The 17011-nt window shown below is 52.7% G+C and overlaps 2 protein-coding genes across 4 annotated transcripts in view; one reads left to right on the top strand and one right to left on the bottom strand.

Annotated features, from left to right (window-relative positions):
• Positions 1-1558: 1558 nt before the first annotated feature.
• On the top strand, positions 1559-8046 carry SQSTM1 (sequestosome 1). 3 transcript variants are annotated; one of them, XM_077138213.1, is made up of 8 exons: positions 1559-1822; positions 2926-3021; positions 3423-3652; positions 3751-3892; positions 4459-4548; positions 5449-5681; positions 5982-6177; positions 7125-8046. In XM_077138213.1, exons 1-8 carry the CDS (start codon positions 1582-1584, stop codon positions 7280-7282), a joined length of 1386 nt encoding a protein of 461 aa, XP_076994328.1. In that variant the 5' UTR covers positions 1559-1581; the 3' UTR covers positions 7283-8046. The 3 variants fall into 3 exon arrangements, with proteins under 3 accessions (XP_076994328.1, XP_076994329.1, XP_076994327.1); XM_077138214.1 differs by having other exon boundaries at positions 3721-3892; positions 5449-5624; XM_077138212.1 differs by having other exon boundaries at positions 3721-3892.
• Positions 8047-8066: 20 nt separating this feature from the next.
• Positions 8067-17011, bottom strand: part of MRNIP (MRN complex interacting protein) — a 28909-nt gene continuing 19964 nt past the window's right edge. The window contains 6 exon segments of the mRNA XM_077138216.1: positions 8067-8456; positions 8458-8484; positions 8486-8745; positions 10102-10198; positions 10866-11023; positions 16829-16892. Of these exon segments, the coding sequence (XP_076994331.1) occupies positions 8336-8456; positions 8458-8484; positions 8486-8745; positions 10102-10198; positions 10866-11023; positions 16829-16892 (727 nt within the window). The 3' untranslated portion in view covers positions 8067-8335.

Genomic DNA, 17011 nt, shown 5'->3' with positions numbered 1-17011 from the left:
GGGAAGCAATAAACGGCACCTGCGGCAAACTGACCCCACCTGAGCGAGTCATCCAGGGCCAAGTGTCACAAGGAAGGGAGAAGGGGAAGGTAGTAAAATAATTAATAAAAGTTACAAAAGGAACAAAAAACAATAAAAGCATACCCTTGATATTGCTATTATCAACACCAACACCATCCTATCAACCCTAAAGAACACCCAGGGCTCTATCTGAGACCCTACAAAGGTTCCGTGCACTAGGGGAACTTTCCAGAAACTTACAGCCTCCAGATGGTTCCTAGGCCAGAGAAGTCCTGAAACCCAGAGGGCCCAGCCTCTCCAGACATCAGCTGGTTCCATCCCCAACCCATATTATCCACAGCCCCTTCCAACATGAAAAAGTTAGAATCCCAAATACCCCTAAAGATTGGGAGAAGGATTAAAGGAGGAGGAGGAGTTAGAACAGAGAAGACAGGATTTAGCAAATGTTGAATGACATTCAGAGTATAATTGCTGAGTCACTATATACCGATATTTCTGTTGGCCTCCAGGGTCTTGGAGCAGCTAGAAGGAAAAATGAAAAATTGTGGAACTATGACCCACACAAAACTTTAAACTCTGTTTTATAACTACTTGTTAAAATGTACTTGGAGATTTATTGCTTTGTGTATATATATTTCATAAGAAAAAGTTGAAAATTATAATAAAAAGCAAGCCTTCCCACCGTGTCCTGCTCCTCTCATCTCTTTCCTTTTGGGAGAGCGTCCTCTCGCTACTACTTTTGTGTGCCCAGTACAGGAGCCGCCACGGAGAATACTGAATAAACTCTGTCTGCTTCCCGGCTGTGCTGTGCCCTTGAATCCTTTCTCGAGCCCTGGCCAAGAACCTAGGAACCTAAAGCCACAGCTGGCTGGCGCCCACTGAACTGAACCCTGACAGGTGGGCATCTGGGCCGCGATGACCACTCGGTGACACCTGACATCCTGCAGGGCTGGCGCCCCCCTGTGCTCTTCCAGCACCTCTCAACTAAACTGGGGGGCTGTGGAGCTCAGGCCTGAGTCGGGCGTGACCGTCCACCCCGTTAGGGCTCAGGCGTGGGCGATGCTGTGCAGTGCCGGGGGAGTCCGCTGCTCCAGGGGCCTGGGGACCCTCAGCGCGTTAGAACGGGGGCTGCCTGCTCCCGGCGGCCGGACCCACCGAGGGGCCTCGGCCCCCCGACTCTGCTCCGGGGCAGCCGCGAGGCTGTAGTGCTGCGTCACGACCAGGCCCAGGTCTGGGGAGGGGCCTGGGGTCCCGCCCCTTCCCCCGGGACCAGCGCCTCAGCCCAGGCTGCCGCGGTATAAGCACAGGAACCCGCCCTGCGGGGGCCGCCTTAGGGGACCCCTGCACCTGCGGGCGGCGAGGGAGGGGCCGTCGGGAGGAGGCCGCGGGGCCGGGGTCCGCGGAGGGCGGCCCGCGCCGGGGCCCCAGCAGGGCGGCTCGCGAGTGCGGCGGCGGGGCGGGGCGGGGCGACGAGGCTCCGCCCAGGGGGCGGGGCAGAGCGGGGCTCCCGCTCTACAAAGGCGGCGGCGGCGGCGGGCCGGGCGCAGTGCCGGCGCGGCCATGGCGACGCTCACGGTGAAGGCGTACCTGCTGGGCCGCGAGGAGGCGGCGCGCGAGATCCGCCGCTTCAGGTTCTGCTTCGGCCGCGAGCCCGAGGCCGAGCCCGAGCCCGAGCCCGAGTCCGGGCCCGGGCCGGGAGCCGACGCCCTGGTCGGCGCGGGGCCCTGCGAGCGCCTGCTGCGCCGGGTGGCCGCCCTGTTCCCGGGGCTGCGGCCTGGGGGCTTCGTGGCGCACTACCGCGGTGAGCGGGGCGGGGGTCCGGGGCTGGCGGGCGCTCCTCCCTCCTCCCTCCCTCCCCCCACCCCTTCCCAAGCCGGGCAGGGGCGGGTGATGGCTGTGCCCGGCCACAGCTGGGCCTCGGGTGGCCGCCGGGGGCAGGGAGTTCGAGCACAGGCCCGGCCCGGTCCGTGCGGGCTGCCAGGCCCCCCAGCGGCGCTCCGGCCTGGGGGCGTGAGGCTCCCCTCCCCCGCCGGGCACTGCAGATCCCGCAAGGTCGCCCCCGGGGCGGGGTCGGGACGGGCGGCGGACACTCGGGTTACGCTGACGTCCGCCGGCTGTCGCCTCCCGCTGCCAGCGCCGGGGGCGGGGTGGGGTCAGCTGATGTCCGGAGACCGCAGGCCGAGCCGGCGCGGAGGAGGGCCCACCTGGGCCAGGCGGGAGAGACGTGCGAAGCCGCCCGGGTGTCCCCCGGCATGCGCGGGGCAGAGGGTGGGCTGGGGGAGGGGCTGTGAGCGCAGGGCCGGGGGTGGGCGGGGGGTGGGCGGGGGAGGGCCTGTGAGTGCAGGGCCGGCTCCTGCAGGCCGGGAGCTGGGGGGGGGGGGGTTGGGGGGGCCGGGGGCGGGCCGAAAGGGAGGGCGGGGCTGCCGGGCCCGTCCCGTGTCTTTTTCCTTTGTAATTGTTCCGTGGGCTGTAGTTGTTGTCCGGGCAGGACGCTCAGGAGCGTGCAGAATATGGTGGTTTCAGCACGCTCACACATATTTTAGGACCTTTTCATTATCTTAAGGGACAGACCTGTACCCTGAAACACTCGCGTTCGGGTCTTTCTGACGTTTCCGTGTTTTGGCGCTGCCCTGTCCTTGCGGGGTTCAGCTGATGGGGATGCGCGGCGAGGTTTGGGCCGCAGGGTGGGTCCGACAATAAAACCCGGAGACCGCGCACCAGTCACAGGCTCGGAGCAGGCCGGCCCGGGGCCCCCCCTTCCCGACGCCGTCACGGTGGCGGCGGGTCTTGCCTCCCACCCTGCGGTTCCCCGGGACGGGGTCCCCCACGTGCCCCCTGGCACCGGCCTCAGCCCGTTTCAGCCCCGCAGGAGGCGCGGGCACTCACCTCTCTTCCCCACACCAGATGAGGACGGCGACCTCGTGGCCTTTTCGAGCGACGAGGAGCTGGCGATGGCGACGTCGGGCGTGAGTGACGGCACCTTCCGCATCTACCTGAAAGGTGAGGGGCTGCCTGCCGACCCCGAGGCCAGGGGGGCAGGGGCGGTCTTAGACGCTGTGTTCCTGCTGCAGAGGAGGCGCTGGCGCTGCGCGCAGGGCCCGGGGTCTGGAGGCCGTCGTGCAGCGCAGCCGGGTCTGGGGCCCCTCCGCTGCCCCGCTCACCGCCGGGTGCCCAGGCCTCGCGCCGCCCGGCATTGGCCGCGCCCCGCCTCGCTGCACACGGGGTCAGCCTCGGCGCCCCTCCCGCCCTCCGGGGGCTTGTGCCACCAAGGCCGGGGCGGCTTCGGGTGCTTGGGGGTTGTTTGAGGAGCCAGAAGCTGCTGCTCACCGGCCGCCCAAAGCAGCTGGGTCCTGGACAGACTCCCAGGACCTGACCCCACTGGCTGCCTCCCCTCCCCACAGAAAAGAAGGAATGCCGGCGAGACCACCGGCCCCCGGGCGCTCAGGAGGCGCCCCGCAGCTTGGTGCACCCCAACGTGATTTGTGACGGCTGCAATGGGCCTGTGGTGGGGACCCGCTACAAGTGCAGCGTGTGCCCCGACTACGACCTGTGTGCCGGCTGCGAGGAGAAGGGCCTGCACCCAGAGCACGGCAAGCTCGCCTTCTCCAGCCCCCTGGGGCACCTCCTGGAGGTGAGCAGAGTCTGGCGGTGGGCCTGGGGTGGTGCGGGGATGGGGGTGGGGGAGCCACAGACCCACAGCCCCCCCGTCCTTCTTCTGCCCTCTGGCAGGGCTTCTCGCACAGCCGCTGGCTCCGAAAGCTGAAGCACGGGCACTTCGGGTGGCCGGGCTGGGAGATGGGCCCACCGGGGAACTGGAGCCCACGGCCGCCCCGCGATGGGGAGGCACCCCCCGGCCCCTCGGCGGAGTCAGGTGAGGCCCAGGGCGCCTGCAGGTGGAGGGAATCCCACCCAGTGGGAGTGTCATTTCCATTCCTCATGGGGAAACTGAGGCAATGCAGTGCTCAGACCCGAGAGCCCTTCCCGCTTCACCCCTCTGGGTCCCTGTAGCCTGCCCCACTGTCCTCTTTTGTGCCAGCTGTCAGGAGATTCAGCCAGGCTTGCTCACCTTTAACGCATAGTCACAGAGTTAGAAGCTTACACGTAGCTGGTGTCCTGTTTTCAGGGTAGTGTCTCCTCCTGGTTGTAGTAATGTCATTGTGTCTTTGACAAGGTACCGGCTTGGTTTCTGAATGACCTACATAGGCTGTGGCCATTATTTTGGTTCTGCTTGTCCTGGGCCTGTGCTGGGGGAAAGGTGTCCAGGACGTGGCCTCCTGGGAGGGGGAGGGGGAGGGGAGCTTTGTGGGCCTAGGCTGCAGTCAGAGGTGCCCCTGGGACAGCAGGGGCCTTGGGAAGGAGCAGGCAGGACCGCAGCAGGCATCAGAGTCACCAGGACATGTGGTTGGAATTAAACATGCCTCCCACTTCTGCTTTTAGAAGTCAAAGCTGCTGGCCCACCAGAAGATGCCAGTGTCCATTTCCTGAAGAACGTAGGAGAAAGCGTGGCGGCTGCACTCAGCCCGTTGGGTAAGTGGGCTTTCTCCTCTGTCTGAGAGTTTTGGTAACCCCGTACAAACGTGGGGTTTTTTTTGCGACACTGACCTCAGATGATCTCTGCAGAGGAGCGGGTAACTTGTGTGTCCTGGACACTCCCGAGTACTTATTGCCCCACATCAGCCTTTGCCAAGTGCAGGAACACAGGCAGCTCAAGACTGAGCTCGCTGACAGATGCCTGGGCTTTCCAGTCAGCCAGCACGGGTTGGGACAGCAGCGCCAAGTAGGGTGCCCAGGCCTCGGAGGAGGGGTTGGCTGCCACCCATGCCTGTGTACTCCTCTGGGGAAGGCGATGTGAGCCTGGAGATTTACTCAAGGACGTGGGTGACTAACCCTTTTTCTCCCTTTTTGTTTGTAGTCCCCAGACCTTCCCTGGTGTTTCACAAGCGCTGGGCCTGTGCCTTGTGCTGGGGGTGGGAGGGAACCCTGGAGAAAGGCTGCTGCTGGCATGTGTTTGCAGCACCCCAGATTTCAGAGCGGGTTTGCTGGGGGTGCCTCAGCGAGTGTCCCCTCTGTGGTGTTGGCTGACAAGGCGCAGGCTGAGGCCCACCCCCTGTGGCCGCAGGAAGCGTTCCACTGAGGCCAGGACTTGGGACAGGCAGTTCAGCCCCGGGGGTCTGGACAAGCAGAGATTTGTGTTCTGGTTCTTGGGGCTGCATGGTGGCCAGACCCCATACTGGCTGGGGCCTGGGGAGAGGGGTATTTCCTCAAAGCGTGAAAGCCAGTGTCGGCGTCAGCACGTCATGCCCCACCATCCGGACTCCTCAGTGCTGGCAGGTACCCACCCGACGAGCCTCGGGGGCCTGCAGGCCCCAACTTCCTGACCTCTTGGCAGCCCCTTCTCTGAAACACCGTTTCCTCCTTGGCCTCTAGGCATCGAGGTTGATATCGACGTGGAACACGGAGGGAAGAGAAGTCGACTGACATCTGCCTCTGCAGACGGCTGCAGTGTGGAGGAGAAATGCAGCTCTCAGCCGGGCAGCTGCTCTTCCGACTCTAACCAGCCCGATGGGAGCATGGAGGGCGCAGCGCAGTCCTTGGCAGAGCAGGTGGAGAAGATGGCCCTGGAGGCCAGGGGGCAGCCCAAGCCACGCCTGCTCTCCGGGGTACCTGAAGCACAGCCCACCCTGCACTTTTTCTGCCCCCACACCCCCAGCCCCACTCCAGCCCCACACAGACTGAGGGACCTTGCTTCTGTTGCAGAGTTAGTCTGTGGCATCGAAGTCACTCTACAACTTCGTAAGAAATATAAACTCGGTGTTTGCAAGTGGCTGACTGCTCACAGCTCTAGCCCATTGTGCGTGCGCACACACGCATGCACACACACACTCTCACACTCACTCACTCTCCCCAAATCCCGGAAGCGGTCAGACTCGGCCCGGTGCTCATGGTGAGTTCTTTCCCAGGAACTGATGGAGTCTGACAACTGTTCAGGAGGAGATGAAGACTGGACCCATTTGTCTTCAAAAGAAGTGGACCCGTCAACAGGCGAGCTCCAGTCTCTACAGATGCCAGGGTCTGAAGGGCCCAGCTCTCTGGAGCCTTCGCAGGAAGGACCCACAGGGCTGAAGGAAGCTGCACTATACCCACATCTTCCACCAGGCAAGTGGTTTCGAGCAGTTTTGTGTTCCACCTTTTCTCTTTCAGAGCTTTGGCAACACAAGATGTGCTGTTCTCTACTCGGGCTTGTCTGCTGCCACGAGAGTTCAGAGATGGTTTTGTTCCCTTATGCCTATACTGAGTGATCGTAGACCCAGATAATTTTTTTTTTTAAACAATGGGGATTTATTAGCTTGCAGGTTTACAGTTCTAAGGCCATAAAAGTGTCCAATTCAGGGCATCCACAGGCTGACACCCGCTTCCTGCAGGCTGTGGCTCAGCTGGTTTTGGTAATTCCTGGAACCACCCACACCAAGAGCTAAGAGGGCAGGCGCGATGTGGGTCCAAGTCCTGGCCTCAGTACTGCCCTGCACTGGGGGACCTGGTGTCCATCTCCTGCCCCTCATGGACAGTGCTGTCCTGGAGCAGAGGCCGTGCAGGAGCCACATCTGCCAGTGGTGTCAGCCGGCAGGGCAGGTGGGGCCGTGGATGTCAGGGCAGCTGATACCTGGCTCTAGCTCATTGTCACCTGGCAGTAATCTGTAAAACGGTTCAAATGAAAGAAACCCCACCTATGGGCCAAGACTGAGTTTTACCTTTTTAAATGGTTGGAAAAAAATCAAAATATATCTTCATGATGTGAAAACTACATGAAGTTCACATTTCATTGTCCACAAATAGTTCCACTGGAGCACAGCCACGCTGTGTTTTCACATTGTGTACAGCTGCTTTCATGCTACCATGGTAGAGCCTGAGACATTTACCATCTGGCCCTCTGGAAGATAAACTGTGGGCTCTCCCCTTGCTAAGTGGGCTCCTGCGAGGACCAGAGAGGGCATGGGGAGGGTCTGGCCTGGGCAGTGCTGTGCCATCTGCCAGCTGAAGCATGCGTCCCAGCCTGGGCCTGGCCATGGCCTCCCCCTCACAGCCTCCCTTCCTCTCTTTGGCAGAAGCTGACCCCCGGCTGATCGAGTCCCTCTCGCAGATGCTGTCCATGGGTTTCTCTGATGAAGGCGGCTGGCTCACAAGGCTCCTGCAGACCAAGAACTACGACATCGGGGCTGCCCTGGACACCATCCAGTACTCAAAGCACTCACTGCCGCTGTGACTGCCTTGCCGACCACTGGGCTCTCCTCCCTTTCTGTCTCGTAGTTGTCCTGAGCTAGGGTAGACCAGCAGGGCTTCTCTAAGGCCAGCTTCTCTGCACTATTCTAGGATCTGGGGGTGGGGGCACATGAACCCATTTATGGCAGCAGAACAAGTGACCTGAGGGTAGCAGTTCTGAGGTGTGGATGCCGTTTGAGAACCAAAACCAGCTTTCCTCGGCAGCCTGACTCTCCCCAGCCTTGAGGTTACTGCAGCTTCCCATCTGCAGGAAGCTGGCTTTGCCCTGGCCAGGGAGGCCGTGCAGGCATACCGTGCCATGTTCCTGACCCCCTTTCCCTGCCAGGAGTATACCAGCAATCCAGAACATATCTTGCCTAATGACCTGCTTTTTCATGTTTTCTACATGACTAATCGTATGCTGACATTTAGTTGATTATCCACTAGAGACCTGGTATGTACTCTGATTTAGAGAACTTAGAGTTTTCTCAAGGAGCAGTGGAGGGCTGGCCTGGAGGAGGTTTGGGGGGAGGGGAAGGGAAGCGAGGAGAGGACAGCCCAAGGACTGTGGGGTCTGCAGCTGTGGAATAAAGAGGCTGATAAAGGGAGTCTGAGAAGCTGATGGTCAAGTACTGCCCCCGTTTCATAACCACTCATTCTCATTTCCAAATGTCAACTGCTTTTAAAATAAGATCCCTTTGTAGCCAGTCTGCCATCCTATTTGTAAACATCTGTAATTAAATGGTATAAAACATTTTAATCAAAAGATCTTGCCTTTGAGAGAAATAGTCTGTTTGGTTAAATTTATTGTTGACTTTAAGCAGTTGCTGTAAGTTATACTCTGCCCTAGTATTTAAAGACGTTGGCAGGGGGCGGGCCACGGTGGCTCAGTAGCCGAGTTCTCAACCTGCCATACAGGAGACCCGGGTTTGATTCCTGGTTCCTGCCTATGCAAAAAACATTGGGGAACCCTGTTGCTGTTGGTAGAGAGGGCACGCTAACAGCTGGCTTCCGAGGGGCGTCCTGGACAGGACTTGGGTGACAGCCCTGTCCCAGCTCACAGGTCATGCTCAAAGTCCTCCCCAGCTGAAGGGTCACACAGTAGCACAGGAGGGGGGTTCTCTTCCACTCGGACCGAGGGCCCACCTTCTGCCTGAGAAGGCCCTGTGCCCCACGACTTCTGTGCTCTTCCTGCAGGGTCTCTTACCCACACAGGTAAGGGTGTGATGCCCAAGGAACCTGAGGGGCTCTGCTTGGGCGGCCACCTCCTGGACTGGCTGGCCTGGGGCCTGTCTGCATTGGTCTTGGTGGCTCTGTGTCCACTTGTGAGCTGTTTCCAGGTGGTGGAAGAACATGTTCCCATTTAGAAGATGGGAACTTAATCTGCTGGGCAGGACTCGGTGGTTTCCAGTCCTGGAGGCAGTTGCTACTCTCTGCTTGGACCCTCACTGTCAGGCCAGTGCAGCCCTGAAAGAGAAGTGAGAGCAGATGATGGCTGGGTCCTCTGTAAGACGGGCCCACGTTTGCGAAGAGAAGAGTGCCGCCTGTGTGCCTCTCGTCTCGGCCTCTGGGTCCCACACCCCAGGTTTTCATGACCTGCTGCTCGGTGGTGCTTAGGGCAGCAGGGGAGGCGTGGGGGACGCTTTGGTCTGGAGGGTCATAAACAAATAAATGCCTCTGCACCTGAGTGCAAACCCTTCACTCAATTCTAGGACTGGGCTTTGCCATGTAATCAGAAAATCCATCCTATGGGACCTCAGAATCAGCTAAGGGGTACCTGGAATGGGAGGGCAGGAAGGGCCCTGAGAAGCCATCTTGAAAGAGACGGCAGTAGTTCGCTGGTCAGATGGAAAGGCTCTCCAGAACGCTAGAGAGGATTTTGAAACCGTGGAAGTGACTGTACAGAGTACCCACGGGACACAACAAGGGGCTGGGAGCAATGAAAAATGCTTACAAGGCAATTAGGTAGCCAACTACAGTACAGCCTGTGCACTGCCACCCAGGCAAACGGGACATGGGGCCAGCTCTGCTGCGAAACAGGCTGGGACCTTGATGGAGCCACTAAACCTCTGCGAGCCTGTTTCTCACCTCCAGCACAGCAGATGACCGGCTGGGGGGGAGCCTCACACCTGATGAGGCTGTATAAATGTTCACACCCAGGGACTGGTGCCTGGTAAAGGTTCAGAGTGTACTCTCGCCTGGGGTCACAGAGCTGCTTAGTGGCAAAACCAGAGTCTGGGCTCTGCCTCAGCTCTGTGCCATCTCTCTGTACTGCGGGCTGTGTGGCCTGGGTCAAGGTGGTGCCAGTGGCTGGCCCCCTGCAGACGCCTGGAGTTCTATAGCCCCAGGGCCCCAGAACCGTGGGAACCAAATGTGCAGTGAGGTTCAGGCACCTGCATTCTGCAGCACTAAGTACAGATGAGGGACACTCACTAAGCAACCAGAAGACCGCCAGTGAAAAGGATGCCACCTGGGGTGAGCTCAGGCTAGGAAATCCAGGGTGAATCCCATGTTTAACAGACTTAAACAAAGATCCCCACTCCATGCAGAATGAAAACGGTTCTGACTCAAAGTCCCTAACTGCCCCTGCTGACTATGTGCTACTGTCACTAGACAGAGCCTGAGGTGGGAGGGAAGTGGGGTACATTCCAGAGAAAGGAGCTGGCTAAGGCAAAAAGACACAAACCATGTGGAAAGCTGGGCTTCGTGGGGGTGGTAAGCTTCAGACTTCAATTGTCAACGGAAAGAAACCAAGACAAAGAAGTCCTGGATGTGGTCAGCAGTCACGCGGACCAGAAACACATGCTGGCCTGGAGCACCCACCTGTGGCTGCAAGGTGACCTTGGAGCCGCCACCTCGTGTCACTGAGTCCCAGGCACCAGGGCTATCCGGAGGCTGGACTGTGCTCAGACCCCATTTCCTGGCGTGGAGGAAAAGTTAGTCTAGTCTGGTCATCGAACAGTACCTGGCCCGCCACCCCCGACAGGCAGGAACCTTTCCATCCCCGACAGCTTCCCAGGTGGCTGCGCAGCTTCTGCTCTACTCAAATGACAGGATGCCCAACTGCATCCAAGGCAGTCCATCTCCATGTGAAGGGCTGATCTGCTTTTAAATGGAAAGCTACTTCTCAAAGGCACCTGCCCTGTTAGGGCAACCGTAGATCCTTGGCATAGTGCACTGTCTGCAGAAATTCATAAATTATGCCAAGTAAGTCCAGAGGAAAAGAAGAAATTTTCCATAGGAATCTGGGGTCTCTTCCTCTCTAGGTTAAAGGTCCCAGGCCCTTCAACTCTACTGCAGCTGCACAGCACATGCCCTAAGATAAAATTCTTCCCTCAGGTCAGCACAGGCTGAGAGGTTCAGAATGAACTGGTCATTACTAAAAGGTGCCCACCCTGCTGCAGTCACATCTTAACTGTTAGCACCCAGTGCCCAGCTGGACAAAGGAGGGCCACGCGGAGACTGCTGTAGGCTTTCCCGTACACTGGCTCCATCGCTCAGGCCCCACCCGCTTCATTTCCCTTAGAAACATCCCATCAACACCAGGGGCACAGGACTGAGGCCTGGGCCAGGGGTCAGCTTGTCACCTTTTTCCATGTCGGTCTTTACTGAAGGGAGGGTCTGGCTCCTTTGTTTGCGATGAGAGCTGTCTGCTGGAGCACACCTCTAACTCTTCCAGCCCCAGGTCCTTGGAGTCCTTTTCCAGATACTTCAGCCAGCGGTTCTCTAAGGACTGGGATCTTCCCTAAGGGATCGGGAAATGAGTTTATTGTCAGAAGTGGACAGCAGGTACTTTTCTCAAAAACCCCCAGCCCAACCTTAGGCCCAAAGGCCTCAGGACTCAAGTCTACTTGTCTTGCAGGGGAAAGTGCTGTGGCTGGAAGGAAATGGGGAAACGGGGGCTCTAAGAAGCCAGTGGGGATGGTGTGCTTTGGCACACACCTTGGGCAAGCAGCATAAATATGCCATATTTAAGAACCTTAAATATACCCATGCTCCCTGATTCCAGAAGACCAGAAGGCATGGCGGAGCTAATCAAAGAGCTATGAATAACAGCAAAACAACTTAAACATCCCAAAGTAAGGGAATAGATACTGGTACATCCATTAATTGAAGTAAGTGCTGTTAAAAGTTGAAATCACAAAAGCTGCAGAGCAACATGATAGCATGACGCGAGCGAAAACTTCAGGATGCGAAAAAGTATTTCTTAAGGGAGGAATCATGAAAAGTTAAATCTGTAAATGGACAAAAACTGGAAGCAGATACACAAAGATACATGAGAGAGTTGTGCTAACGTGGTATGCTTAAGACCATTTCATTTTCAGAGAGAAAGCAGAGAGAGGACAACGTGAACATGCTTTTGTGAGCAGAGGCAGGCTGTGGTGCTCAGGTGGGCAGGGAGGCTCTGCCTGCCTGACGGCTGCTTCCACTCCCTCTTTCCCCAGCAGGACATGAGCTCCAGGCACCCACGGGGAACTGGATGCACCATCGGTGTCAGCGACAGAGCCCGAGCTCCTACACATCCTGCCCACCCCGAGTCAACCAGGCCAGGGGACCAAGGACAGCTGAGCCAGGGGACCAAGGACAACTGGATGCCATCCCTGCTCTCAGGAAGCCTGCAGATGTAAGAAAAGAAACCTGGACATCTATCTAGGTACTTTCCTTTTCACAGTTTTGTAATCATTCATATGGGTACCTCTCTCTGTCCTTACAAAAGGGATGGATTTATTTATTTTTGTTTCCTGTAGCTTTAAGCCAAACACCTGTCATTCAGTGGCATCAGGAAGTGTTTGCTGAACAAATAATGAATTAATATATAAATGGAGGCCATCTGTCCTGCTGTGGAGCACAGTTTATTCCCTTCCTGCTCAGCCGCACAGGCTGAAATGACCAAAGCAGTGGTTATGGAGAAGCCTAGTCCTGTGCTGGTCAGGGAGGAATTTGTGGACAGTATTACACACTACTGAACCAGGCCCAACATGCACACAGATTTCATGGAAAAAATTTCTTATGTCCATGGGGGATTAGATTCAAATGGAAAACCAGTAGATGTGGTGGTCTGTGGACAGAAAGAAATCCATAGGAAAGTGCTGTCACAGAACTTTACCAACTGACCCACTAAGATCCGCCACGCCGACGCTCATGCCACTCTAAATGGTAGCGTGGCGGTCCAGAGGACGGACCACTCTCCAGTCAGAACCGGGCTTTGCGGAGATTGATGCTGACGCTGGTCTGTGCTTCTGAGGTCTCTGCTGCAGAAGTCCCATGTTCACACGGCATCTTCAGACACCAAGAGGAGGTCTCTGGTGGCTTTGCCAGAGCTCAGGAGGAGCCTGAGGAAGAGGGACAGCGGACACCAGAGGTCCCTGACGGTCCTGGAACTTCCTATGACCAGACTGTCGGCAATGACTTGGAAGAACATTTAGAGGAAACTGTTGCTGAACCAAAGCCTGATGCTGAGCCAGATCGGGAACGAGAAGCTGTTTCCCAGAGGGAAAGTCTGAACCAGTATTAGAAGAAACTGCTCCTGAGGACGCTCAGAGGTTGGTCTGAACGTGGAAGACTCGAGCAGCCCGGAGAGGGGACCTGGGGGCCCTCGAAGGGGCTGGGGGTGGAATGAGAGGCCCTCCCCACAGAGACATGGTGTAGAAACCAGGATTTGGAGTGGAAAGGGGGTAGCTTCAGGGCAGTGAATTGTTCTTCACTGATCTTCACGCAGCAATGCAAACCATAGATCCTGCAGAACACTGAATTTCTCCAACCAGCCTTTGGTACTTGGAGTATGACCGAAAACTGTTACGAGCTGCTTAAGTTTGTACAACTTCACTCTTTTTGGTTAATGGTGTGTGCTTCCTCTCCTCCCTTTCCTTTACTGACCTTTTAGTCCTTCACTTCCAATTTTGTGGAATGATATTTTGGGAAAAATGGATTTTTAAAGAGAAAAAAAGAGACTGAATTTCCTTGTTTATTTTACATATAGACTGGATTTTTTTCTTTAACAGCCATTTCCCCAAAGGAATGTGTCTTGCTTATTACTGACATTTGATATGTTTCATTCATTGGAATACTTTCAAAAGTCTGTAAAAAATACAGGATTTGATAAATATTCTGAAAGCAGGAACCCAAATTGTTACTTCTCTGAGTCATGTCTACCATCTTGTGTGGAGAAAACTGCCTTCGGAAAAATTCAGTTTTGACTGTCCCCCGGTGTGGTTTACAACTGAATAAAAGGTATTAAGAGTTTTTCTTCTGATATAGGATCACAAAAAACTCTAAAATCTATTGTTTTTAGCACTGGAATTTAAATTGTGATGGGTTTTAAATGTCCAGAGTGCAACTGATGCTTTTCTTGAATTGTTAATTTTTTTAAGTAGTTTTTATTTTAAATTGAATTTGTAAAAAAACAACATAAACACAAAATCTCAAATCTGAAAAGAAATGAGCAAAACACTATTGTACCTTCTATTTATCTTTGATTTCCATCTTGGTAAATGTTTAAAGAAAAAAAATTCAGATTTGTTTTATCAGGTTCAGAGTATATTGAGAATTTAGATTCCCTTTTTTACAACACTTTTATGTCTTCTATTAACATTTGTTATGCCTTATTTTGAAACTGAGTCTCAAACTGGAATACTCTTAAGGTCAGACACTTCTATTAGCGGTCCTCTGACCTAAATTATTCAACATTTGTAGTAAGTTTTACTTCGGTCTGTTTTCAGATTCCTAATCATAGCCCATAACAAGGAATGTGATTTTGATATTGGACTTTGTTGATATGCTCGAGTGTTTGCCCATTTTTTCCCCCTTTAAATCACAGCCATATGGTAAATTTTCTATTTGGTTATAGTTCTCTTTTATTTGATGGGTATGTAGTGGGTGTTTCTTGGAATGGTCAATTTTTATTAAAATATTTCTGGATGAAAATTTAATCTGGCAATATAGACTACTACTTGCTTTCATAACTTGTTATTCATTGAGTGTTGTGTGTGATATGAAGGCTTTGTTTACACATTTGTGAAATAAGGCTTTCTGTGATAATGTGTTATTAATAATTGAAGATAACCATATTGTCAAATATAATTTATTTATTTTATTCTTAACAGGGTTCATCTTTAAGGACTGTTGTTTGAGGATAATATAAGAATAGGAAAGTTACGTTCGTTTTTGCTGTTACCAAGAAACTATTTGCTGAAGGTCATAGTCTTAAACTAAATACTAAAATGAAGTTTGTTTTAGGTTTGGTCCTCAGTACCTCAAATTTATTTGAAAACTGTTAGTATCTCCTTCATGTAAAGAAATTTACAAAACTGAATCATATAGCTGTTCTCTGAATCAGCTGAAATAACTACTTGGTAAACCCTTCATTTGACCCCTTGGCAGTGATAGTTGGAATAAATCCAGCTTGTACTTTTATAGCTTATATCAAGCTTGTGGTAGGGAGAAAAATAGTTAGCTTGCTAATTTTGAAAAAAAATTTAAGTTTTAGGAAGTTTAAATTGTAAATTATAAATGACTTCAAAATTATTTTTCACAGGTGAATCCTAAACCATCATTTCCAAACAGAAATTCTTAATATGACCTCCAAGAGGACATCTGGGAATGTGTGAGTGCTGGGGGTTTGATGTGAGACACCACATTGGATGGTGGGGGGCCAGGGGCCAAATCCTCTGTCAAATGAAGCATTCCCAGTGAGGACAGGGATTGGCCCAACTCTCATTGCGTGTGACGGGGAGAGTGGGCAATTAGGAAAACTGGAGTGAAGACTAATTCTTTTGAAATACAGCTTCAGATAATTAAAATGAGCTAACTGGGAAATGGAAATCTCTTTCAGGAATTACAATAACGTTTACTGTCAACAATGATCAATCTCCAAATGTGTCTTTTTAAGTGTGGGGAGGTAGTATGCTAGATGCTGTTTGTTACGCTGTGCAGGAAATCACTGCATAGTCTCAGAAACCAAAAGGCTTCCCCAATAATTTCAAATAACCAGGACTGGACCTGAGAAATAGGATTTAGCACCATGGTTCAGAGGGTTCAGGGTACTGACATCGTTGTTTACATTACTGCTGATGGAATGAACACGAGACCCTAGAAATCTACACATTCACATAGCTAGCTGGAGAGTGAAGGTTGTGGATACGTTTGGTATAACAGTCTCTGGTGGTGTTTTTTTTAAGGTGCCTGGTCCAGGACTCGAACCCAGCGCCCCCACATGGAAGGTGAGCACTCTACCATTGAGCCACCGCACCTCCCCTGGTATGACAGTCTTTTCACCTGGTATGACAATCTTTTCAACCACTGCACACCTCACCTGGTATGACAGTCTTTTCAACCAATCATTTTTAGCTTCAATTTTTTCCCTCTGAGAACTTTGTCTCATGGACTTACTTAAATTTTAAGTTAATATTAGCTTTAAAAAATAGGTTAGGACAAGATTTTCTATAGGTAGCACCAGCTCATCACCTCAAATTTTTCAGATTTTAATGTACAATTTCTCATTTCTGGGAATGGCTCAGGGTGAGGTTCTTGACGGACTCACAATTATTTTGGCTAGGTAACTTCAGCTTAGTTCAAGTGCATATCAGTCTTTTAAGACTTGTTGGAAACAGATTACCTGGGCCTTATGAAAATGATTTTGTATGCTTTCATGGCAAAGCTGACTTGTATATTCCTGTGTTCCAAACTTTCTGAGCTATTGCTGGGGAGTAATAGAATAGACAATTCAAAAAAATAATTCTCTGGCTTTGGATGAGTAGGTTACTCCCCACAGCATGCTGAATGGCACTTTAGTTTTAGGTTAGAAAACTATTTAAATTCTCACAACTACCCTGTGAATTAGGTAGCACTATCCCCCAGAAACAGATAAGAAGGAACAGCATCAAGCAGGTAAGTAAGCAGGCCTCCAGGTCACAAATGGAGCAAGTAGCAGACTGGCGTCCTAGACGGTGGCTTTTCCTAAGGAACCATAATGTCCACCTGTTTACATCTGAATGACTTACTTAGAGAACAGGACATAACAGCAATGTAACTACCACTGCTGGGAGACCTGAGTGTGGAAAACATTCAAAACAGGCTTAGCATTACTGTTCTCATTTCCTGTAGGTTAAACAAGATAATTAAAAATAGGATTCTGTATGGTAGTACAGTAATAGTAATTTGTTTAATTCTTTTCTCATCTATGACAACACATATAGAATAAACTTGAAATCTGGATGTGGATAACAATGATTTTTATTATAGCATAATCCAAGTGAGTTTATAGCAATTGTTTTGTGCTGTTAATTGCTGTCTCTTGACACTTTATCCCTTTTGAAAATTCTTTTAATGATTTAGTGAAAAATGTGGCCCTTTATAGAAAGCATTTCTTAGAATCTTATGGAGCGTAAATTTGTAGATGGTTATTTATGCTAAGTGGCTTATTTCTTTTAAGTAAATGACTGCATTTGTCAAATTACAGATAGACAGATAGACAGACAGACAGACCCTCTTAGTGACATGGAACCAGGTGGCTGGGTTGAGACAAATGCTAATCGCTTACCTGGAGACTCACCTTCTCAGCCTGCTGCTGACTCGCATTTTCTCTGGTGCTGGCATTTACAGGTCCTTCCAGGGACCTGGGGGAAAGAATGCACATTAGACCAGAGTCTTCACAGTTGTACTGCAGCTTAGCCACCGCAGGACGGAAGGAATTTTATCCATTTTGTCATGATGACTTCATCCGGCCTTCCCAGGA

Source organism: Tamandua tetradactyla, chromosome 20 (assembly GCF_023851605.1).
Source record: "Tamandua tetradactyla isolate mTamTet1 chromosome 20, mTamTet1.pri, whole genome shotgun sequence".
NCBI classification, from domain to species: domain Eukaryota; kingdom Metazoa; phylum Chordata; class Mammalia; order Pilosa; family Myrmecophagidae; genus Tamandua; species Tamandua tetradactyla.
This window is presented reverse-complemented; position numbering and strand designations above follow the sequence as displayed.

Coding starts and splice junctions, on each gene's coding strand:
- SQSTM1 (XM_077138212.1), top strand. CDS start 1,582: ATGGCGACGCTCACGGTGAAGGCGTACCTGCTGGGCCGCGAGGAGGCG. Junction 4,549..5,448: donor GGCTGCACTCAGCCCGTTGG/GTAAGTGGGCTT, acceptor CTTGGCCTCTAG/GCATCGAGGTTGATATCGAC. Junction 5,682..5,981: donor AGCCACGCCTGCTCTCCGGG/GTACCTGAAGCA, acceptor GTTCTTTCCCAG/GAACTGATGGAGTCTGACAA.